This window comes from Thamnophis sirtalis, unplaced genomic scaffold (genome assembly GCF_051295495.1).
Source record: "Thamnophis sirtalis isolate CommonGarterSnake01/CBP01778 unplaced genomic scaffold, rThaSir2_p1.2 scaffold_4, whole genome shotgun sequence".
In the NCBI taxonomy this organism is placed as follows: Eukaryota; Metazoa; Chordata; class Lepidosauria; order Squamata; family Natricidae; genus Thamnophis; species Thamnophis sirtalis.
Window position 1 is genome coordinate 140454536 of NW_028261384.1, and position 25207 is coordinate 140479742.

Here is a 25207-nt window from a genome sequence, read left to right on the forward strand (position 1 = left end):
AGATAGATAGATAGATAGATAGATAGATAGATAGATAGATAGATGATAGATAGATAGATAGATAGACAGACAGACAGACAGACAGATGATATAGATGATAGATAGATAGATAGATAGATAGATAGATAGATAGATAGATAGATAGATGATAGATAGATAGATAGATAGATAGATAGATAGATAGATAGATAAGATAGATAGATAGGACACAGATGATAAATGGATAGATGGATAAGAGATGACACAGATGATAATGGATGGATAAATACAAAGATGATAGATAAATGATAAATGATAGATAGATAGATAGATAGATAGATAGATAGATGGATGGATGGATGGATGGATGGATGGATGGATGGTGGATGGATGGATGATAGATGGATGATATAGTAGATAGATGATAGAGTAGATAGATAGATGATACAGTAGATAGATAGATGATAGATAGATTAGATAGGACACTGATGATAAATGGATAGATGGATAAGAGATGACACAGATGATAATGGATGGATAAATACAAAGATGATAGATAAATGATAGATAGATGGATGGATGGATGGATGGATGGATGGATGGATGGATGGATGGATGGATGGATGGATGGATGATATAGTAGATAGATGATACAGTAGACAGATAGATGATACAGTAGATAGATAGATGATAGATGATAGATAGATTAGATAGGACACAGATGATAAATGGATAGATGGATAAGAGATGACACAGATGATAATGGATGGATAAATACAAAGATGATAGATAAATGATAGATGATAGATAGATAGATAGATAGATAGATGGATGGATGGATGGATGGATGGATGGATGGATGGATGGATGATAGATGGATGATATAGTAGATAGATGATACAGTAGATAGATAGATGATAGATAGATTAGATAGGACACTGATGATAAATGGATAGATGGATAAGAGATGACACAGATGATAATGGATGGATAAATACAAAGATAGATAAATGATAGATAGATGATAGATGGATGGATGGATGATAGATGGATAATACAGTAGATAGATAGATAGATAAGATAGATAGATAGATAGATAGATAGATACATACATACATACATTCATACATACATACATAGGACACAGATGATAAATGGATAGAGATGACACAGATAAATGGATGGATAGATACATAGATGATATAGATGATAGACAGATATAGATAGATAGATAGAAATCAAGCAAAATAAGAAACAGAAACGAAATCAAATGAAAATGAAATTATAAAAATATAATTGAAAAGGAATATAAAAATGAAATCACATAACATAACAATGAAATAAAGACGGGGACATGAAGCACAGGCAGTCCTCGACTTACAACAATCCATTTAGTGACCGTTCAAAGTTACGACGGCACCCCCCCCAAAAGAAACTTACAGCCGTTTTTCACGTTTACAACCTCTGCAGCATCACAGGATCCAAATTTAGACGCTTGGCAACCAACTCAGATTTATGACGCTTTGCAAGGTCCCTGGGTCACATGATCCCCGTTTACGACCTTCCGACCCGCGGCAAAGTCTATGTATGGGGAAGCCCCGATTCGCTTGACGACCGTGCTAACTTAACAACCGCAAGCGATTCGCTTACAACAGTGGTCGTAAAACGGAGCAGAGCTCACTTTAACCAATATCTAGAAATTGTTGGGCTCGAGGGTGGCCGTAACTCGAGGACTACGCGTAAACCATCCTTGCCACTCTGGAAGTTGCCAATTTCTTCCCCCCCCCCCCCAAGAAAAAACCTAAAAACGGAACCAGGAACCGAACCAGGCCACAAATAAAGATGGTTGTGGCCCACCAGTGGAGCCACAAATAAAGATGGTTGTGGCCCACCAGTGGAGCCACAAATAAAGATGGTTGTAGCCCACCAGTGGAGCCACAAATAAAGATGGTTGTGGCCCACCAGTGGAGCCACAAATAAAGATGGTTGTGGCCCACCAGTGGAGCCACAAATAAAGATGGTTGTGGCCCACCAGTGGAGCCACAAATAAAGATGGTTGTGGCCCACCAGTGGAGCCGGGTAGCAGATTTCGGAGAGTGGGGAGGTTGGGGAGGAAGATGGGCCAGTCCTGGAGTCTGAGGAAGGCTCGGACGAGGGCTCTGCTCGGAGGCAGAGAGGGGGCCGCCCCGACAGTTACCAGCTGCCTTCGGAGTCAGACATCCGTGAGGCAGAAGAACAGCTGGAGCCTGTTCCCAGTGTGCGCATGCGCAGAGTGGCCAGACGAAGGGAAGAGCTAAAGAACAGGGGTCGACTTGGGAGTAAGGCGACAGGTGGACGGTGAATGGCCCTCCCAGAGAAAGTAAAAGAGGAGCAACAAGGGAGTGGAGCTTGCAGGAGTTTGCTTCATTGATTCGGGACTCTCCGAGACTCCATGCCAGGTTTTGCCGATCTCGGCCTGGCCGCTCTCCAAGGCAGATGAGGTCTGTGACTATAAATCCTCCCTTGAAAGACTTTACTGGATGGGAAAGAGCAGAATTCACAGTCAGTGAATTAAAAGGGTCTTTATTTGTCGGGACAAGGAATTTTCTTCATGCTCTCGGTCAGAATAAAGATTTCAACGGCAACCCGCCTTTGTCGGGAATCCATTTCCCCTGATAATCTACTAAAAAAAGGGCATGATCTGCCTTCTATACACACACACACACACAAAACACAAACACACACTTGAATTTGCAGTCAACCTGCTGCAATGAACAAGCGATGACTCAGTCACGACTTCTGAGAACAGGCGACGATTTCAATGCATCCATTGAAAGGATGACTAAGGAGGCTCGGATTGGCGCACGAGGTCACCACTATGACATCACGGGCCGATTCGATCCCGAGACCCGCGCACGCCATCGCCCCGTGGACGAGCCACACGATCTTGCCAAACCCCTTCCAGATGCTACCCAAAGAATGGCGGAGAATTTTAACAATGCAGCCCTGGTGGCTTCCAAAGCTCTCCTCATTTCCGGCCCCAAGTTACTAGTCCTCACCGTCTCCAATCAGATGAGGATGGTTGAAATCAATGCACCTAGTGTTTCAGGTGCAGAGTTGAACCATCCTCCTCGGTTTGGACTAGTAACTTGGGCAGAAAAGAGGAGAATTTCGGACGCTTCCGTTCAATCATTCTCAGTTTGGGCGGTGAGGACTAGTAACTTGGGCAGAAAAGAGGAGAACTTCGGATGCTTCATTCAATCATCCTCAGTTTGGGCAGTGAGGACTAGTAACTTGGGCAGAAAAGAGGAGAACTTTGGATGCTTCGTTCAATCATCCTCAGTTTGGGCGGTGAGGACTAGTAACTTGGCAGCAAAGAGGAGAACTTTGGAAGCTTCCGTTCAATCATCCTCAGTTTGGGCGGTGAGGACTAGTAACTTGGGCAGAAAAGAGGAGAGCTTTGGAAGCTTCCGTTCAATCCTCCTCCTCGGTTTGGGCAGTGAGGACTAGTAACTTGAGCAGGAAAGAGAACTTTGGGAGATTACGTTGTCAAATACACTGGCTCGTTTTCCCAGCCAGTGGAGTAAAATCCCCAGAAGTAACTATTATATTAAATCGCTATCAAATAAATCTATGTTTTTATATGGATCGCGAGCTCAACGTTTGAAAATCGAAGTTGCAAAAGCCGAGCCAGAATTCTCCCATTTTACATTCCAGATCTGTCTATTTACAGCCACTCCTGATTTTATTGAGGATGCGAGGGCTAAATATATATATATTAACATATAAATCTATTTATCTCCTGCTTGCCAGGAGTTCGAACGGCGTACAGTAAATAAGCATTCCAGCCACCTAACCCCCAAACAGGAAGCAAACACGTTAAAACCCACATTAAATACAATTTTAAAATCCACATTTGATGAGAACAAAGCCATCCGTTTGCCGGGAAAATATTCAGTTTTTTTTTGCTGCCTTGAGTTATTCGTAAAAATAATAAAGGAAACATCCTTTTTATCCTTCTGTAATCCCTTAATTCAGGATAGTAAAATATTCATTCATAAATATTTCCAAAGCAGGCACGGGTACCCAAAAAATATTTCCCATAGAAATAATATATATATTTCATTATATCAATGTATATTTACAGGTTCAAATCCCAGTAAGGGTCTGGCTAGCTGATGAGAGCTAAATAGCTTGAAATAGATCTATACTAGCCTCCCTTTATTTATTTATTTATCAGCACAAATGCAACACAAATGTAGATTTATATACATAAATATACATTCTATAAATGTAAATCCAGATACCGACTTATTGTATGGAGACAAAACAGGCACAGCTCCAATCTCAAACCGAACGATGAACACAATTGCCAAGAAAGGAACACACAAATATCCAAGACAGCACACAAAATCAATCAATCAAAATCCGGATTGATTATTCCTAGAGAGGAATCAACAGAAAAAGGGAAAGGAGACCAAGGAGAGAGAGAATGACTTAAAATTCATCCAAGGCGAGCGGATGAGCCTTAATTTGATTATTTTAATTTGATTAATTTGAGCAAATCAGACTAGAATTTAGGAGCGATTTTATTTATGCTTTTGCAAAGTTTCTGAACCTCGGTGAGTTTCAAAGACGGTTGGAACTTCAACTCCCAGAATCCCCCTCGGTTGTACAGGCCCGGGGGAATTCTGGGAGTTGAAGTTCCGTCTTCAATTTGCACAGATTGAGGTGTTATTTGACCCTTATTCTAGAAGGCTTCGCTCCCCAAGCCTTGTGAGTGTGACACACACACACAACCCACAAAAGAATGCCAGTCTTTGTGTGTCTTAAGAAAGGCAGCAAACAATCAACAAGAAGAACCAGGCCGCAGCTCAACCGGCTTAGCACTTCTGTCAACAAGAGGCTTTGTCCGTCCATCACACAATCCACCTTCCTTCCCCTCTGCAGATCTGGCTGTCGGCCCGGATTCCAGGCAGATCCACCCACGGGAGTCGCGAGTTCGAATCCCACCGACCAAGGAATAATAATAGTCATTTTTTAAAAAAAAAAATAATAATCACATTATTGTGGCTTTCGTGTATAATTACATTTTGCAGGAGAGGAAGGAAGGAAAGGAAGGTTTTGTGGTGGTTGTTTTTTTTAAAATTAGAAACCAAGATTTCTAACCTCAACTTCCTTTTTTTTTAAATTGCAGGATCGCTAAAGGATTTCACTGTCTTTTTATGGATGATTGACAGCTGTCTCAAATCAAAGCCCTGCCATGCAAGGGAGGTGGTATCTATCTATCTATCTATCTATCTATCTATCTATCTATCTATCTATCTATCTATCTATCTATCTATCTACATCTCTCTCTCTCTATCATCTATCTATCTATCTATCTATCATCTATCTATCTATCATCTATCTATCATCTATCTATCTATCTATCTATCTATCATCTATCTATCTTCTTTCTTTCTTTCTTTCTTTCTTTCTTTCTCTTTCTCTCTCTCTCTCTCTCTCTCTCTCTCTCTCTCTCTCTCTCTCTCTCTCTCTCCCTTCCTTCTTTCCTTTCCTTTCCTTTCCTTCTTTAAAAGGATGAAAATATGGATCACAAGGAAAGGGGAAACCCCTCCCAAAAAAACCTTGAATTAGGGTTTTTTTCCTCTTAATAAAACCACTTTTTTTTTTAACAAGGGGAAGAATTGAGATTGTTACAAGAAGGAAAGAAAAACACCTCCTCTCCGAAACAAAATAAATGAAAATTAGGGCATGGAAGATTCTTTCTTGATGGCGGGATGGACGGCCGATCCATTTAATAAATTAAAATAAATCAAAGTGGGCTTGGAAGGAGACAACTGCAAGAAGATCACCAACTGAATAGTTCTGGTTTATTTTTTTATTTATTTGTTTTTTTCGCAGCTGGTGATTCAGCACCTGCTGAAGACTGGGAGGTGTTTATAAGGCAATCTTTCCATTCAATCCCTTGTTAGAAAATAATAATAATAATAAAAAAACGGTTTATCACAAAACATTTAAGAGATCGAGGCCCTTAAACCCCACTGGATAATAAATCACTGATTGTTAATAAATCACTGATGCTTTTGTGTGTGTGTGTGTTATATTCTAACGGTCAAAAGCAGCTTAATTTCCTTAATTTCTTCCTTAATTTCCTTCGTTTTTCTTTGGGGTTTGCAAAATATGCCAACCGTTTCCACCGGATTGCAATCGCGGAAATAGCCATTTCGTATATATTTCCCACGAGACCCGTGGCTCTTTTTAAAAATGTTTTTTTTTTCCAACCAGACCTCGCAGAATAACACCCGGCGGCACTCTGCACGATCCCAGGAGCATCTTCAGACATCCTATTTATTCTGCATGCAATGTTCAATCGGTGTCGTTTGAAGAAAGGGGGGGGGGGGGGAGACACCAACTCCCAGAATTCCCCAGTCATCTGGCTGGGGAATTCTGGGAGTTGAAGTCCACCTCTCTTAAAATAGCCAAGGTTGAAAAAACTCATAAAATATATTTTCTCTGCTCTCCCATCTCCCTTCCAATAGCCAATTTGGTGCCTAAAACCTCGTCGTTCCCAGCGGCATCAAATCACCTTCTGCATTCGAGACAGGGGCAAAACACCCCCCCCAAATTATTTTATCTGCACCACCCCTCTACCCATATTCCACTCCGCAAACGTTACCACCAATGCATCTTCACCCCCTTTGCAAAATCCCATTATATTCTTATTTATTTTGCAACCTTCCGGGAGCCCACTGGGAGTTTCTCCCCCACCCACCCAAGTTGGGGGGGGATCGAGAAGCCAAACCAGGGTGGCTCTCCCCCTCTTCCTCCCCCACCACCCCAAATCCAGGACAAAAATAAAATAAAATAAAAATCCACACCAACCACAAAGGAAAACTGTAGCAGTGTCACCGCCAGGAGGGGGGGGAAAAGGGGGGGGGTTGATATTTTTAGCATCCTCCATCTGCCCCGCTTGCAAAAATCTAAAAATACTCCAAAAGGGGGGGGAGGGAGAAGAAGAGAGGATGCATCCTTCTTAAAGAGGCATCAGCTCCCCCCCTCCAAAAAAAATCACCTCTTGGTGCCCCATCCTTTCCTTTCAATCCTTTTGTTCCTTCCTGACAGCATGCCAAAGGGTGTTTTTTTTATTGCAAACCCTCCCCGTTTTTTCACCCTTTTTGCAATTCCCAGGTGTGGGGAAAGAGGCATTTTTGTAAAACATTTATTTTTATTTTTAAATAACACGCCCACCCTCCACCTGTATGCAAAATAGGGCGGGGGATTTGGACACCCTTCCAAAAATGCTTTTTTTTTCCTTCTTCTTTCCTTCTGTTTTGGATCCTTCTCCACCCTTTTTTTTAAAGGGGGGGGTCTCAGGACGTTAATTTGCACATAGGAGAGCCAGAGGATGCACACATACATGCATACATACATTCAATGCACACACATGCATATGACACATGTGTGTGCATCTCCACCCTAGATCAAAAAAGGGGGGGGCGCCTTTAAAACAAATCTTAAAATTGCAAATTAAAAAAGGCAGCCCCCACTTTCTAACACCCCCCCTCCGCCTTTTTTTCTTCTTCTTTTTTTGCACGTTTGCAAAAGGCAAAGCGAGCGTGCAAAGATGACCTCATTTATTCCTAGGCAAGGAATAAATAAGAAGAGGGAGGGGAGGTTTGAAAAATGCAATATTGCCGGCAGCTTTTTCCCCCTTTTTTGCACCCCAGGCGGGTGGGGGGCGTTGGAAAGGGTCGTCTCCCCCCCCCAATATTTGGAGATTTGGGGGGGGGCGGTTTAAAAAGGGGCCTTTTTTTAAAGGGGTCCAACAGTTTCATTCATTGGGGGAGGCAAGGTACGTGCCCTTGGGGGGGGGGAAGACACCTTTAAACCAAGTCTCCCCCCTTTTTTGTTTTCTTTGGGGAGGGGGCAGCCCCGCCACCCTAGATCTGAACTCCACCCTTTTTTAAATCAGGGGGGTGGGGGGCGACACAAGAGATCCAGAAAGAAGCACCCATTGCAGCAAAATATATTTTAAAAAGGCGTGATGTGGTTTATCCTTCGGAAGCCCCCCTCCTCATTTGCACCCTCCCCCCCCCAAAAAAATGAAAAATATGCGTGGGAGGGGGGGGGAGAAGAGCCGCTTGCCGATGCACCAAAATCCAATGCAAGCCGGGGGACCGTGCACGACCTCCGTCTCCTTGCAAAGACCCTTCCCCACCCAGGTCAAAAAAATAAAAACAACAAGAGACACCCCCCCAGCCCACCCTTGTTACTGCGGGGCGGCATCCGAGGCGTGGGCGGCGAGAGAGAGAGAGAAGTGAGGAGAAAACCCCTCCTTTCTCGCGTGCACCTGCTTTGATGCAAGAAAAGGAGCATTGCACGCCGGTGCCCGCTTTGCATCGAAGCGGCTACTTACATCGCGGAGGACGCTGGCTGTGGCGGGCGGGCGGGCGGTCAGTGGCGGCGGCGGCGGCGGCTGCGAGGCTCGCGCTCCCCGAATGAAGCTGCTCGCTCGGGCAGAGGCAGCAAAATGGCGGCCGAGCTGTCACATCCGGGCATTTCGGAGAGGGGAGGGGGGAGGAGAAGAGGAGGAGGAGGGAGAGAGAAGGAGTCCGCCATCTTGGTCAGGCTCTTTTTTCACCTAGAGCTCCATGAGGAGAAAAAAAAACAACACCCCCCCCCCAATAACATTTCAATAAAAATCGACTCAAAACACGACCAAGTGAAAACAAAACATTCAAATAGAGCGTCCTAATTTTCGTCCTATTTTTAAATGACCCACCACCACCACCATCCCTTGTGGGGGTGGAGCCTAGGCAACTGAATGGAGGTGAGGGTTTTTACTGGCCGATGCCCTTCCTGTTGCCAATATGGAGTTTTGTTTGGGCAGCTCTGTTCTCAGTAATATTGAGAACGCGGAATTCGCGTATCTATTTATCTTCATATATGAATCTACATATGGGTGGTCCCTTGCCTTGCAACAACAGTTCATTGAGTCCATACTCCCTTGTGGGGTGGAGTCTGGAGATATAGATAGATAGATAGATAGATAGATAGATAGATAGATAGATAGATAGATAGATAGATAGATAGATAGATAGATAGATAGATAGATAGATAGATAGATAGATAGATAGATAGATAGATAGATAGATAGATAAGAGATAAATAATACATATAAATAATATAGATTAAGATATAGAGATAGATATATTAGAGATAAACGATAGATGATATATAATAGATATAGATAAAGATAGATTTAGAGATAGAGATAAATAATAGATAGATATAGATTAAGATAGATATAGAGAGATAGATATATTAGATAATAGATAGATATAGATTAAGATATAGATATATTAGATATATAGATACATATATTAGAGATATAAATAATAGATATAAATAGATATAGATTAAGATAGATATATAGATAGATGATAGATATATTAGAGATCAATAATAGATAGATGATAAATAATAGATATAAAGATAGATAGATATATTAGAGATAAATGATAGATGATAGATAGATAAATAATAGATATAAAGATAGATATATAGATAGATTAGAGATAGAGATAAATATAATAGATATAGATTAAGATAGATATAGATAGATATATTAGATAATAGATAGATATAGATTAAGATATAGATAGATATATTAGATATATAGATACATAGATATATTAGAGATATAAATAATAGGTATAAATATAGATATAAGATAGATATATAGATATATAGATAGATGATAGATATATTAGAGATAAATAATAGATAGATGATAAATAATAGATATAAAGAGATAGATATAGATAAATTAGAGATAGAGATAAATGATATAAATAATAGATAGATATAGATTAAGATAGATAAATATAGAGATAGATAGATAGGTATGATAGATAGATAGATAGATAGATAGATAGATAGATAGATAGATAGATAGACAGACAGATAGATAATAGAATATTTAGATAGACAGACAGATGTAGATAGATAGATGTAGATATATATAGAGAGAGAAATAATACATAGATAGATAGATATAATAGATAGAGATATATGATAGATAGATAGGTCATTTAATGACACCGTAATCCCTTGTGGGGTGGAGTCTGAGCAACTGAATGGAGCTGTTTACTCGCCGGCTGCCTTTCCTGTCGCCAATGCAGAGTTATATTCAGCGGATAAATTCTCAATATTGAGAATGCGGATTTCACTTACCTATTTATCTTCACATATAAATCTATATACCAGGAGTCCCGAGACTTGTAACAATTCATTTAGTCGTCATCACCATCATCTTTTAATGACCCCATAATGTCTTGCGGGGGTGAAGTCTGGGCAACTGAATGGAGCAAGCAGAGTGTTTACTGGCCGGATGCCCTTCCCTGTCGCCAATGCAGAGTTTTGCTCAGCAGATAAATCCTCATTATGCCCAGAGAGAGAAATATCTGCCTCTACCTAGGTTTGAACTCACAACCCCGATTGTAAGGGGAGAGCTCCACCTCTAAGCCACTGCATCACTCTTGAAGTCCTAACCTCGAAGCCTCCAAATTGGGGCATTTCGACCCACCTGACTGGAATAAACTGGCTTGGCACAAATCAGCTATCTTGGTTTTTGGGAGACCAAGCAGTTGGGGGTTTAATCCCAACTGAAATTCAACTAAACATCCCATCATCCCCAGCAGGCTTGATGGAGTCGACAGCACAGGTTGCCAAAAGTCCAAAGATGTTAGCTGTATTTCCACATAACGCAACCAACACATTTTAGCCTGGCACATGCCAACCTGGTCGGTTTCCGATCTGTGCCCCTAGGAAACCGGGTGTCAGCGTTCCAAGTATCATGTAGAATTAAATCAGAGTCCAAGGCAAAACGATCCTTAAAGTTCCAATTTAATAAATCAAGACATTTTAGCACATCTGGGTTAATCCCAATTCTGGAAATGACATCAGAAACCCCGTGGCACGACAAAACCGCGCTCGACTAAGCCAGCGCCCGATTAAGCCGCGTCGCTGACGTCATCAACAGGGCGACAACAGTGAGCGCGGAGAAAGAAGGGCGCTTTAAATAGCGCTTTGAAAGCAAGCCGATTCAACTTAAGGTAAGGGTTAGGGTTAGGGTTAGGGTTAGGGTTAGGTTTAGGGTTAGGATTAGGTTTAGGGTTAGGTTAAGGGTTAGGTTTTAGGGTTAGGTTAAGGTTTAGGGTTAGGTTTAGGGTTAGGTTAAGGGTTAGGGTTAGGTTTAGGGTTAGGGTTAGGATTAGGTTTAGGGTTAGGTTAAGGGTTAGGTTTAGGGTTAGGTTAAGGTTTAGGGTTAGGTTTAGGATTAGGTTTAGGGGGGTTAGGTTTAGGTTTTAATTTTAGGTTTAGCGTTTACAGCGTGCTTCTGTCTCCGCGCTGTTGTCGCCCTGTTGATGACGTCAGCTACGTGGTTTCGAGCGCGGTTTAGTTGAACGCGGTTTTGTGGTGGAACCCAGAAACCCACCCAGTTAAAAGGTCATGATCTTGTCTCCACACCCACAATCCATCACATGGTCCGATTCTTCTCCTGCCACGCTGGCATCCACACCCAGCTGCTTCCGGTCAGGTGTAAAAGTGCGGAGACAAAAGACGACCTTGGCTTCTAGTAAAGAATGACAACAAACACATTCCACAATCCTACTCCTTTCTATGCCAACCTCCCATCAACTATACTAATGAAACAGCATAATGAAATAAGAGAAAAATTCTAAAAGGAATATAATTGCAGGCCTGAAACCGGGTTTATTGAATAAACAACCATTACTTAGAATCAAGCATAGAACTATGCAATCCCAGAAATAGGGTTTCCAATTTTATAGGCTTGAAAAGATTTCGGTGGGAGGAGCGGAGTGACTTACAACCAGTCCTCACACTTACGTTACATACAAACTGCAACCAGCACACCTAGCTCAAAAGGGAACCATCTCTACTAAAAGCACCTTACCCAGGATCCAAGTAGTTATCATAGTCCTCGAAGTACAGCACAATTGAGCCCGATCTTTGTTGCTAAGCAAGACAAACCTATTCAATGAGCTTTACGACCGTCCTTGCCACTGTTGTTAAGTGAATCACTGCGGTTGCTAGTAAGGTGGCTCTTAAAAAAACGAATCTTGACTTGGCTTGTCACGTCACAAAAGGGGATGACACAACCCTGGGACATTGTGACCGTCGTAAATATGAGTTCAGCCCCAAGCACCCAATTTTGTTCCCGTCAGTGCTGCGACGTGTGTCAAAATGGTCGTAAAGCCATTTTTCCAGTTCTAACTCCCAACAGTCACTCAATGGAAGATTTTTTTTTAATTAATTATTTTAATTTTATCAATTTCATATATACATTCACACTTATATGATCTCATAACTGTTATTAATAATATGTATTTATAACAATTTTTCCTACTGTTGACAATATACTTGAAGATTGCTTTCTTACCCTCCCATAGATCCATCTTATCTTACAACGGTCCTACTTCTTCTTCCCTCCCTCCCTCTTTCCTTCCCTCGTTTCTTCTCTCCTACTCCCCTTCCTTCTCTCCCTCCCCTTCCTTCCATCCTTTCTTTTCTCCTTCTCTCCTTCCTTCCCCCTTCCTTTCTGTCCTTCCTTCCCCCTTCCTTCTCTCCTACATTCCCTCCTTTCTTCTCTCCTTCCTTCCCTCCTTTCTTCTCTCCTTTTTTCCCTCCTTCCCCTTCCCTCCTTCTTCTCTCCTTCCTTTCCCCCCTTCCTTTCCTCCTTCCTTCTCTCCTACATTCCCTCCTTTCTTCTCTCCTTCCTCCCCTCCTTTCTTCTCTCCTTTCCCTTCTCTCCTTCCTTCCCTCCTTCCTTCTCTCCTTTCCCTACTCCCCTTCCTTCCCTCCCTCCCTCCTTCCCTCCTTTCTTTTCTCCTTCTCTCCTTCCTTTCCCCCTTCCTTCTCTCCTACATTCCCTCTTCCTTCCCTCCTTATCTCCTTCCTTCCCTCCTTGCTTCCCTCCCTCCTTCAATGGAAGATTGTAAATCAAAGACGACTGTACTTTACTGTTGTAACTTCGAACCGGGTCTAAACCAACGGCTGTAAATCTACAGATGCGATTTCTTCTTTTATCCCTTTCCATGGTTAATCGAAACGGCCAGGCCAAGCCATGCAATTTCCATTTTCACTGGTTCTTCGAATGTCCCCCGCAACTTCCAGAAAGAAGAGATTCGGAGAAAAACAAGCTTAAGGGAAATGTTTTTTTATTAAAATTACAACAGTGCCCTAGGAAATATATATACACAAAGATCGGGCATACCGTTTTTGGGAAATAGTTGCTTATACCTTTAAAAAAAACAGCGACGATGACAAGGATCAAGGTTTGAAAGAAGCTTGAAGACGAAGAAGGATCAGCCAAGGTCAAAAGATCAAAATAGGATTCCTATGTCCAGAAACAGCTGCCCGATGTCCAGGGGAAGATGCACATTATTTCCCAAGCTCTCCGAAACGAGATCCGTGTCTGGATCAACTCTTCAAGTACGAATCTTGGGGTGCAAAGATCCAAAAAAGACGGCCCTTCCCCAAACCCTGCGATAACGCATGCCCTCCACCCCCCCAAACCCCCTTAAGCAGGCTGCATCCATTGGAGGCGTCGTACGGCTGGGTATCCAAGTCCCCCCGCCCGGCAGAGTTAATTTGGGGACACTGAGTTGAAAACCGGGGTAGCACCCGCTTGGAGTGGGCTTTCACCCACGGATGCTCCATCACGGCTTGTAGCGGGAGACGCTCGGATGGGTTGTGACGCAGCAGCTTCACAATCAAATCCCGCGCGCCTTCGGTCACAAGGGAGGAAACCGGAGATCGACCTGTTAGGAAAGGAAACGGAGGCAAGGTGAGAACCCAATCGGGCCAGGAAGACACAGAGAAGTGACCGCATGTGCTCTTTCCTCGCTCTGCTGCAGCTCCTGTCACTCCAAATTGTGTCTCCAATGTCTGTGTCCCGGAGTGGTGCAAATTGGTGTGGGGGCCTTCTTGGGACGGCTGAAAGGAGCTGAGCTTTCTGCAGGATGTTTTCCGCCCTGCCTCCCTTCACTCTCGCAGGCATTTCATCCCCCACCAAAACTCCAAGGGGCCTCAACGACCCTCTAAAACAGGGGTGTGAAACTCAAGGTCCACGGGGCCAGCCTGGAAACGGCGAAGGACCAGCCCACGGTCCCTCTGCCAGCAAAAACAGAGCTCAGGAGGGGGGCGTTTTCGGCGGCCTGCCAGCAAAAATGCAGCTGGGGGTGGGGGCTCCATTTTAGCTGGCAGAGGGCTGGCAAAACCAAACAAGAAATATATTCCCCTTTTGCATGTGGGCATCCATGAAGGGACAGGAAAGGAGAAAGGGAAAGAGGAAAGGCGAAGATGGGAAGAGAGGAAGGAAGAAAGGAGAATGAAGAGGGAAGGAGAATGGGATGGAATGGAAAGGAAATGAAAGGAAGAAGAAAGAAAAGAAAAGAAAAGGAAGAAGAAAGGAAAGGAAATGAAAGGAAAGAAGGCAGAGCAAAGGAAGAGGAAAGGAAGAAGAAAGGAAAGAAGAAGGCAAAGCAAAAGAAGAGGAAAGGAAGAAGAAAGCAAAGAAAAGCAAAACATAGGAAGAAGAAAGGAAAAGAAAGAAAAGGAAATGAAAGGAAAGAAGGCAGAGCAAAGGAAGAGGAAAGGAAAGGAAGAAGAAAAGAAAGGAAAGAAGAAGACAAAGCAAAGGAAGAGGAAAGGAAGAAGAAAGGAAAGGAGGAGGAAAGGAAAAAAGGAAAGGAAGACGAAAGTAAAGAAAAGCAAAACAAAGGAAGAAGAAAGGAAAGGAAAAGAAAGGAAAGAAGGCAGAGCAAAGGAAGAAGAAAGGAAAGGAAAGGAGGAGGAAAGGAAAAAAGGAAAGGAAGAAGTAAAGAAAAGCAAAACAAAGGAAGAAGAAAGGAAAGGAAAAGAAAGGAAATGAAAGGAAAGAAGGCAAAGCAAAGGAAGAAGAAAGGAAAGGAAAGAGGAGGGAAAGGAAAAAAGGAAAGGAAAAAGAAAGTAAAGAAAAGCAAAACAAAGGAAGAAGAAAGGAAAGGAAAGAAGGCAAAGCAAAGGAAGAGGAAAGGAAAGGCAGAAGAAAGCAAAGAAAGCAAAGGAAGAGGAAAGGAAAGGCAGAAGAAAGCAAAGGGAAGGAAGAAGGAAGGAAAGGAAGAGGAAGAAGAAAGGAAAGTCAAAATGAGAGGGAGGAGGATCTTATGGAAGTCCTGCCTTAGCACTTGCCCCCCCCCCACGAGTGGCAAAGAGCTGGCCACGCCCCCTGCCTCCCCCCCCCTCGAGATCAAACACAACCCTGATCCGTCCCTCAATGTTATTGAATTTGACCCCCACCACCACCCCCACGCGCTCTAAAAGCCTGCAAATATCCAGCTGTCTGCAAGGAGTACAAACCCTTCCATTCCCCCACCATCCGGTCAGAACCGAAGAATCTCCTTGGAGGAGAAGCGAAACACCTTCAAAAAAATATAACCAGAAAGCCCAGTGTCCTCTTGAAAGAAAGAAAAAAAGCACTTTCGGGACATCAAATTGGATCAATTTTAGGAAGGAAGGAAGGAAGGGAGGGAGGGGGGGAGGGAGGAAGGAAAGAAGGAGGGGAGGAAGGAAGGAAGGAAGGGGAAGGAAGGAAGGAGGAAAGGAAGGAAGGAAGGGAAGGAAGGAAGGAAGGAAGGGGAAGGAAGGAAGGAGGGGAGGAAGGAAGGAAGAAGGGAGGGAGGAAGGAAGGGAGGAAGGAAGGAGGAAAGGAAGGAAGGAAGGAAGGAGGGGAGGAAGGAAGGAAGGAAGGAGGAAGGGAGGGAGGGAGGAAGGAAGGGAGGAGGGAAGGGAGGAAGGAAGGAAGGAGGGGAGGAAGGAAGGAAGGAGGGAGGGAGGAAGGAAGAAGGGAGGGAGGAAGGAAGGAGGAAGGGAGGGAGGAAGGAAGGGAGGAAGGAAGGAGGAAAGGAAGGAAGGAAGGGAAGGAAGGAAGGAGGGGAGGAAGGAAGGAAGGAAGGAAGGAGGAAGGGAGGGAGGAAGGAAGGAGGAGGGAAGGGAGGAAGGAAGGAAGGAGGGGAGGAAGGAAGGAAGGAAGGAGGGAGGGAGGAAGGAAGGAAGGAGGGAGGGAGGAAGGAAGGGAGGGAGGAAGGAAGGGAGGAAGGAGGGGAGGAAGGAAGGAGGGGAGGAAGGAAGGAAGGAAGGAAAGAGGGGAGGAAGGAAGGAAGGAGGAAGGGAGGGAGGGAGGAAGGAAGGAGGGGAGGAAGGGGAAGGGAGGAAGGAGGGGAGGAAGGAAGGAAGGAGGGGAGGAAGGAAGGAGGAGAGGGGAGGAAGGGAGGGGGGGAGGAAGGAAGGAATCCAAGTTGTTAAAAAGATGTTTATGGAGGTTCTCCATCATCCAGGTCACAGTTGTCCCAAATATATTTTTTTTCCTCCAAAAGCCAACTGGACTTTCTGGATTTTTTTTTTCTGAAGAGGTTTCACCTCTCATCCGAGAAGCTTCTTCAGTTCTGAGGAACTGATCTCCTCTGCTCTGAAGAAGCTTCTCGGATGAGAAGCGAAACCTCTTCTTAGGAAAAAACCAGAAAGTCCAGGGGCCTCGTTGGCACAACCTTGGCCTGGATGACTCAGGAAATCCCTTCATCCAAGACAAGGACGCCCCCCAACCACCCCCGGACGCCCCGCTCACCGACACGATCCGCCGATAGGTCTCCGAGTGGCACTCGCTCTCAAAGGGCGGATTCCCCACCAGGAACTCGTAGCACAGGATCCCGATGCACCAGAGATCCACTTTCTCGTTGTGGGCTTTGCCCTCGATCATCTCGGGGGGCAGGTAGTCCAGCGTGCCGCACATGGTCTTCCTCCTGGCGGAGCAGAGGAAGATGGGGACCCCGGGAAAAGGACGCCCGAGGAAGCCTTCCGCGCCCCAAACCTCTCACCCACCCGGTCGGTGGAGGGGAGATGGGGGCAGACCGACCCACCTGAGCGAGGGGGCGTGCACCGACCAGCCGAAGTCGGCAATCTTCAGCTCCCCTTTCAGCCCCATCAGCAGATTTTCGGGCTTGATGTCCCGATGGATGACCTTCTTGTTGTGACAGTAGAGGAGGGCGTCGGCCAGCTCTTCCATGAACTGCAGAGAGTGGCGACAAAGGAGGAAGAGAAGGGGGGGTTGTTGGTAAGGCCACCCTCTACGAGAGGCCCAAATCGCTCCCAAATGCCCTTTTGGTGCAGGAAAGAAGGAAGGAAGGAAGGAAGGAAGGAAGGAAGGAAGGAGGGAGGGAGGAAGGAAGGAGGAAGGAAAGAAGGAGGGAGGAAGGGGAAGGAAGGAAGGAGGAAAGGAAGGAAGGAAGGAAGGAAGGGAGGAAGGAAGGAAGGAGGGGAGGAAGGAAGGAGGAAGGGAGGGAGGGAGGAAGGAAGGAAGGAGGGGAGGAAGGGGAAGGAAGGAAGGAGGGGAGGAAGGAAGGAATTTAGGAGGGGAGGAAGGGGAAGGAAGGAAGGAGGGGAGGAAGGAAGGAAGGAAGGAGGAAGGAAGGAAGGAAGGAAGGAAGGAAGGAAGGAAGGAAGGAAGGAAGGAAGGAAGGAAGGAAGGAAGGAAGGAAGGAAGGAAGGAAGGAAGGGGAGAGGCTTGCCCAAACCCGCCTCCCCAATGGGAAATTGTTGTGGGTCTTTTGGGTGCTCTCTGAGCTGGGTGGTTTTCCTTGCAGGCGTTTCGTGGCCCAGCTAGGAAATATCATCAGTGCTAGGAGGGAGGGGGGACATGTGGAGAGGAGGAGGAGAAAAGAAGAGGAGGAGGAGAAGAAAAGGAGAAGGGGAGGAAGAGGACGACAGGGGGGGGAGGAGGAGAAGAGCAGAAGAGGAGGAGAGGAAGAAGAGGAGGACAGGGGGAGAAGGAGAGCAGAAGAAGAGAAAGAGAGGAAGAAGAGGAAGAAGAGGAGGAGGAGGTGAAGGAGAAGAAAATAAGAGAAGGAGGAGGAGAGAAGGAGAAGAGGAGGAGGAGAGGAAGAGGACAAGGGGAGAAGGAGGAGGAGAAGAGCAGAACAAGAGGAGGAGGAGAGGAAGAAGAGGAAGAGGACAGGGGGAAAAAGAGGACAAGAAGAGCAGAAGAGGAGGAAGAAATAGAGGAGGAGGACAGGGGGAGGAGGAGAGCAGAAGAAGAGAAGGAGTAGAGGAAGAAGAGGAAGAGGAAGAAGAGGAGGACAGGGGGAGAAGGAGAAGAAAATAAAAGGAGGAGAGGAGGAGAAAAGGACTGTAGAGTTCTTGGTGCTCTCTGAGCTTGGTGGTTTCCTTACAGACATTTTGTGACCCAACTAGAGAACATTATCAGTGCTAGAAAGAAGGGGGACATGTGGAGAGGAGAAGGAGAAGAAAAGAAGATGAGAAAAAGAGGAGGGGGATAGGGAGGAGGAGGAGGACTGTGGGGTTCTGGGTGCTCTCTGAGCTTGGTGGTTTCCTTACAGGTATTTCATGACCCCACTAGGTAACATCATCACTGCTAGAAGGGAAAGGGGACATGTGAAGAGAAGAAGATGAGAAAAAGAAGAAAAAGAAGAAGAGGAGGAAGATGAAGAAGAAGAGGAAGAAGAAGAGGAAGAGGACAGCGGGAGAAGGAGTAGAAGAGCAGAAGAAGAGGAGGAGGAGGAGAGGAAGAAGAGGAGGAGGAAGAGGAAGAAGAGAAAGAAGAGGAGGAGGAAGAAGAACAACAACAACTCTGGGGTCTTTCGTGCTCTCTGAACTTGGTTTCCTTGCAGACGTTTCATGAGCTGAGTATGTAACATCATCAGTGCTAGAAGGGAGTCTCTTTACCGGAATGTTCTTGGTGTTGCCTTGATTAGGCTGTTATTTCGTGCGAGTGTGTTTGCCTTGAGTTGATCCCTCCCCAATTGGGGAATTGTTCCCTTGATTGTTGGTCCAGTGTTAATCTCTGCTTATCTGAGTGTGGATAGCTGGCTTTTCCATTGTCTGTTTTACACGGTAGGTAAACGTTGTTCATCTCTCTGGGCCTGTCGATGGCCGATTTGTCCGAGAACCGGAAGTTGTCTACAATTTTCCAGGAATGGTCTCCAGATTTTGGGGCTGGGCTTGGCCTAAGTGTGCACCCCTCCCTCCCCAAGTCGAAACTATGGTCTATCCACGTGTTGTGAAATTAACCAATGTCTAATTAAAGGCACCACCAAGAACATTCCCACCAACAAGGGCCAGGAGAAAGTAGTATACAATATATATAAACAGGGAGCAAACCCCACCCTCCCCAACAAGGATGATGTTACCTATTGGGGTCATGAAACGTCTCCAAGAAAACCCACCAAGCTCAGAGAGCACCCCCCCAAGGACGCCACAGTTCTCCTCCCCGCCAACTCCTACTCCCTCCTAACACTGATTCCATTCCTAGTTGGGTCTTGAGACGTCTCCAAGTAATCCACCAAGCTCAGGACACCCCAGTCCGATCTTCAGCTACAAAGATTCTCTCTTAAATTATTAAAAGAGAGGCCCGTTGCCCTCCGTTGGACCGAAAGAGGAGACCTAAAACCGCCCACTTTTTCCCATCCGAGGACAAGTTGCCAGTCCTCAACAGCGGGGCTGACCGTAGCCGTTCTCTGCTCGTCGAAGCGCTGGTACTTCTGCAGCTCCTTGAAAAGCTCCCCGCGAGGGGCGTATTCCAGGATCAGATACACTCGCTTCTTGTCGTGGAAATAGTTGTAGAGGCGCAGAATGTTGGGGTGGCTGCGAAAGGGAGGAGACACGTTGAATGATAACCCCCCGTAATAAAAAAAAAAACATTGTCTCCAGCTTTGCTCCCCCACCCCGATTTTATTCTGTAAGAACCCTGCAATCTCAAGCAGTGTAACCTCCCTTTGAGCACGTGGGGAGGCTACGCAGGTAGTCCTCAAGTTACGACCATAACGTGCGATCATCATAAAGACGAGCCGTTTGCCAAGCGCCCCCGTCTTTCGATTAGGGACGCTGCAACGGCCGTATGGGTGGAAAATCGTCCGCCGCAAGTCACATTTTTCCGTGCTGTGGTCGCTTCAAACGGCCACTAAATGAACCGTGATAAGAGTGGTGCGGTGGCCTAGAGGCGGAGCTCTCGCCTCACAATCAGGAGGCGGAGAGTTCAATCCGAGGTAGAGGCAGATATTTCTCTCTCTCTGAGCACAATAAGGATGTATCTGCCGAACAAAACTCCACACTGACGACAGCGAAAGGCATCCGGCCAGGAAACACTCCGCTCCATTCAGTTTGCCCAGAATCCACCCCGCAAGGGATTATAGGGTCGTTAAAAGAGAATGATGATGGCTAAATAAACTGTTGTAAGTCGAGGGACTACCCCTATATAGATTTGTATATGAAGATAAATAGGTAAGTGAATTTAAAGGCCGCCATGTTTTGGTGTCGTGGGAATGATAAGGTCACTAAGCTTGGTTGTAAGCCGAGGACCGAGAAGCCGCAAAAGGCTCAGCCTGCTCCCAACCCTGACTCGAAGCCAGCCCAGGTGTGGACCATAAGCTGGGGTTCAGGCCGTACCTGAGATGACATTGGATCTCGATCTCCCTCCGCAGCTGGTGCTCCACTCCCTCCTTCTCCATCTGGGATTTGAAGAGCACCTTGAGCGCCACAATGAACCTGGAGTTCTTCTCCCGGGCCAGGTACACGTTGCCGAATTTCCCTTTGCCCAGTGGCCTCCCGATCTCAAAATCGTCGATGGTGAAGATCCGACGCGGCCTGACACAGGCAATGTGGGGCAGAAGAGAATCAAGGCAGAGAAATAAATAACTAAAAAGATAAAGGTTCCCCTAGTCATTCCCGAGACTCTAGGGGGCGCTGCTCGTCTCCCTTTCGAAGCCGAAGAGCCAGCGCTGTCCGAAGACGTCTCCGTGGTCATGTGGCCGGCATGACTCAACGCCAAAGGCGCACGGAACGCTGCTCCCTTCCCACCAAAGGTGGTTCCTATTTTTCTACTTGCATTTTTTACGTGCTTTCGAACTGCTAGGTTGGCAGAAGCTGGGACAAGTAACGGGAGCTCACTCCGTTACACAGCACTAGGGATTCGAACCGCCGAACTTTCTGATCGACAAGCTCAGGGTCTTAGCTGCTGCGTCCCCCAATAAATAAATAAATATATATAAAAATACAAATGCCTGCAGGGTGGAGTCAGAGCAACTAAATGAAGCTGAGCATTTACTGGCCAGATGCCCTTCCTGTCGCCAAGGCAGAGTTCGCAGCAGACTCTACTTTGTCTGGGGAAAAAATACTCACTCTGGGCAATCCTGCATGGCTGGTGTGACGGAAGTGGGTTCGAGGGGCACCCTCCCTGCGATACCTAGAGAGCCGGAAAGCAAAACCAGATGTAGAGTCCTTGACATACTTGTCGTTCACTGTCACTGTGTCCAAAAGTCAGGTTTCGTGACCTTCTAACAAAGTCAATTGGAAAAATCAGATTCACTTGATGCCTTAACTAACCTTGCCCTGTGTGTGGAAACTAGTTATCTGGCAGCTCGCCAAGCGAGATAAGGTTCGTGTGGATAAATATTCCTCAGAAAGACTGTTCGCCAAACCTTGCTGACTGTGAATGAAAGGAATTCACAGTCGTGCCAAGTGTTGCCTTGCCCTGTGTGTGGAAACTAGTTATCTGGCAGCTCGCCAAGCGAGATAAGGTTCGTGTGGATAAATATTCCTTGGAAAGACTGTTCACAAAGCCTTGCGGACTGTGAATGAAAGGAATTCACAGTCGTGCTAAGTGTTGCCTTGCCCTGTGTGTGGAAACTAGTTATCTGGCAGCTCGCCAAGCGAGATAAGGTTCGTGTGAATAAATATTCCTCAGAAAGACTGTTCGCCAAGCCTTTCTGACTGTGAATGAAAGGAATTCGCAGTCCTGCCAAGTATTGCCTGTCCCTGTGTGTAGAAACTAGTTATCTGGCAGCTTTCCAAGCGAGATAAGGTTCGTGTGGATAAACATTCTTTTGAAAGACTGTTCGCCAAGCCTTGCGGACTGTGAATGAAAGGAATCCACAGTCCTGCCAAGTATTGCCTTGCCCTGTGTGTAGAAACTAGTTATCTGGCAACTCTCCAAGCGAGATAAGGTTCGTGTGGATAAATATTCCTCTGAAAGACTGTTCGCCAAGCCTTGCGGACTGTGAATGAAAGGAATCCACAGTCCTGCCAAGTGTTGCCTTGCCCTGTGTGTGGAAACTAGTTATCTGGTAGCTCTCCAAGCGAGATAAGGTTCATGTGGATAAATATTCCTCAGAAAGACTGTTTGCCAAGCCTTGCGGACTGTGAATGAAAGGAATTCACAGTCCTGCCAAGTGTTGCCTGTCCCTGTGTGTGGAAACTAGTTATTTGGCAGCTCGCCAAGCAAGATAAGGTTCGTGTGGATAAATATTCTTCTGAAAGACTGTTCGCCAAACCTTGCGGACTGTGAATGAAAGGAATTCACAGTCATGCTAAGTGTTGCCTTCTCCTGTGTGTGAAAACTAGTTATCTGGCAGCTCTCCAAGCGAGATAAGGTTCGTGTGGATAAATATTCCTCGGAAAGACTGTTCGCCAAGCCTTGCGGACTGTGAATGAAAGGAATTCACAGTCCTGCCAAGTATTGCCTTGCCCTGTGTGTAGAAACTAGTTATCTGGCAGCTCTCCAAGTGAGATAAGGTTCGTGTGGATAAACATTCCTTGGAAAATTGTTTGCTAACCGTGAATGAAAGGAATTCACAGTCGTGTAAACAAAAGAGGTTTTGCAGGGACCTTTAAGGAAGACAGGGTCAAAACACCTGCAAAGGTGAGACTAAGACTCCTCCCAGTCTCTGGACGGACGGACAGACGGACGGACGCACACTCAAGGGAGATCTTACCTGGATGCTGGACGCAGGCCGCTTTCATGGTGTGTTTGGCGCTGTTGGTGAGCGCTCTCTGCGCCAGAATTGAGCCAGAAGGAGTCGTGGATGGCGTGGCGGTATTCCTGTACGGGAGGCGTTGACTACCGCCTGCTTGGCTGCTGGAACGGTACTGCGGGGGGAAAAAGAGACCGCACAGCGATAAATCAGTTTTTGTTTTTTTGCTGGGCATTGAATGGTTTACCATGACGGCTCCAGGAAAAAGGGACAGAGGGAAAAGACATTTCTCTCGGAAAGCAGAAAAGGACACATGCGAACCCTTTGTAACCCTACAAAGTACTTCTGGTATTCTCACCCAGCTCCCCAAATAATTAGGGGCGCTGGAAGCACCGGCAAAAAGTTTCTCTCTCACGGCAGGCTAACAAGGCCGTCCGGCCGGGAGATGAATAGTGGTCTGCCACATCTATTCATCTCGGTTCCCTGCCTTTTATCGCCAGAGCTAGGGTGAGGCTTCGCTAGCAGTGGTGGCTCTTCCGTCCCGAGGACCAGCCCATAGATTTCCACTGTTCTCCTCTCCTCTGCCACATCTATTCATCTCTGCCCCCTGCCTTTTATCCCCAGAGTTAGGGTGAGGCTTCGCTAGCAGTGGTGGCTCTTTCGTCCCAAGGACCAGCCCATAGATTTCCACTGCTCTCCTCTCCGCTGCCACATCTATTCATCTCTACCCCCTGCCTTTTATCCCCAGAGTTAGGGTGAGGCTTCGCTAGCAGCAGTGGCTCTTTCGTCCCGAGGACCAGCCCATAGATTTCCACTGCTCTCCTCTCCTTGGCCACATCTATTCATCTCTGCCCCCTGCCTTTTATCCCCAGAGCTAGGGTGAGTCTTTGGTAGTAGTGGTAGCTTTTCCGTCCCGAGGACCAGCCCATAGATTTCCACTGCTCTCCTCTCCCACATCTATTCATCTCTGTCCCTTGCCTTTTATCCCCAGAGTTAGGGTGAGGCTTCGCTAGCAGTGGTGGCTCTTCCGTCCCGAGGACCAGCCCATAGATTTCCACTGTTCTCCTCTCCTCTGCCACATCAATTCATCTCTGCCCCCTGCCTTTTATCGCCAGTTAGGGTGAGGCTTCACTAGCAGTGGTGGCTATTCTGTCCCGAGGGCCAGCCCATAGATTTCCACTACTCTCCTCTCCTCTGCCATATCTATTCATCTCTGCCCCCTGCCTTTTATCCCCAGAGTTAGGGTGAGGCTTCGCTAGCAGTGGTGGCTATTCTGTCCCGAGGGCCAGCCCATAGATTTCCACTACTCTCCTCTCCTCTGCCATATCTATTCATCTCTGCCCCCTGCCTTTTATCCCCAGAGTTAGGGTGAGGCTTCGCTAGCAGTGGTGGCTCTTCCGTCCCGAGGACCAGCCCATAGATTTCCACTGCTCTCCTCTCCTCTGCCACATCTATTCATCTCTGCCCCCTGCCTTTTATCCCAAGAGTTAGGGTGAGGCTTCGCTAGCAGTGGTGGCTCTTCCGTCCCGAGGACCAGCCCATAGATTTCCACTGCTCTCCTCTCCTTGGCCACATCTATTCATCTCTGTCCCTTGCCTTTTATCCCCAGAGTTAGGGTGAGGCTTCGCTAGCAGTGGTGGCTCTTCCGTCCCGAGGACCAGCCCATAGATTTCCACTGCTCTCCTCTCCTTGGCCACATCTATTCATCTCTGCCCCCTGGCCTTTTATCCCCAGAGTTAGGGTGAGGCTTCGCTAGCAGTGGTGGCTTTTCCGTCCCGAGGACCAGCCCATAGATTTCCACTGCTCTCCTCTCCTTGGCCACATCTATTCATCTCTGTCCCTTGCCTTTTATCCCCAGAGTTAGGGTGAGGCTTCGCTAGCAGTGGTGGCTCTTCCGTCCCGAGGACCAGCCCATAGATTTCCACTGCTCTCCTCTCCGCTGCCTTCTGCATGTCAGGCACTGGACCCAGCTGTTCCTCCTCTTCCTCATCAGCCGCCTCCAGAACTGGGGACTGTTGACTCTCCATCTGAGGGCTGATGGACACCCCAGTCTCAGCCCTTCTCTCTCTCTCTCTGCCAGCTCCACTCCCTCTTCCCCCTCGGAGCCCTGAGGTTGCCCTGATGCTGACCCTGACTCCATGCCTCCTGCTTCTCCTCTGATTCGGCTGCTGGCCAGGCCACAACACCTGGATTACCACTTCCCACAATTCTCCCATCTCTGCCGATTGTGAGATTTGGGATTTGCACCCCGCATAATTTCCTGCAGGCACAGAGGGAAACTCACCGAGCAAAGGGTAGTGTAAATGCTGCTAATATTTTCCTTGTTTGACATCCTGGGTGCCAACGACCAAACCTTTCCTTCGTTTGCCGACGGGTCAGAGGGAGACGATATAAATCCTTGGGAGGAACATCCAACG

At 46.4% G+C, this 25207-nt stretch overlaps 1 protein-coding gene across 1 annotated transcript; it reads right to left on the reverse strand.

Annotated features, from left to right (window-relative positions):
* Positions 1-13297: 13297 nt before the first annotated feature.
* Positions 13298-22955, reverse strand: AURKB (aurora kinase B). The gene is given in 8 exon segments (XM_087712117.1): positions 13298-13790; positions 13793-13811; positions 16655-16829; positions 16947-17095; positions 19548-19686; positions 20488-20685; positions 21220-21283; positions 22812-22955. Coding segments are annotated over 8 exon segments (1092 nt in total). The 5' UTR covers positions 22840-22955; the 3' UTR covers positions 13298-13470.
* Positions 22956-25207: the final 2252 nt, after the last annotated feature.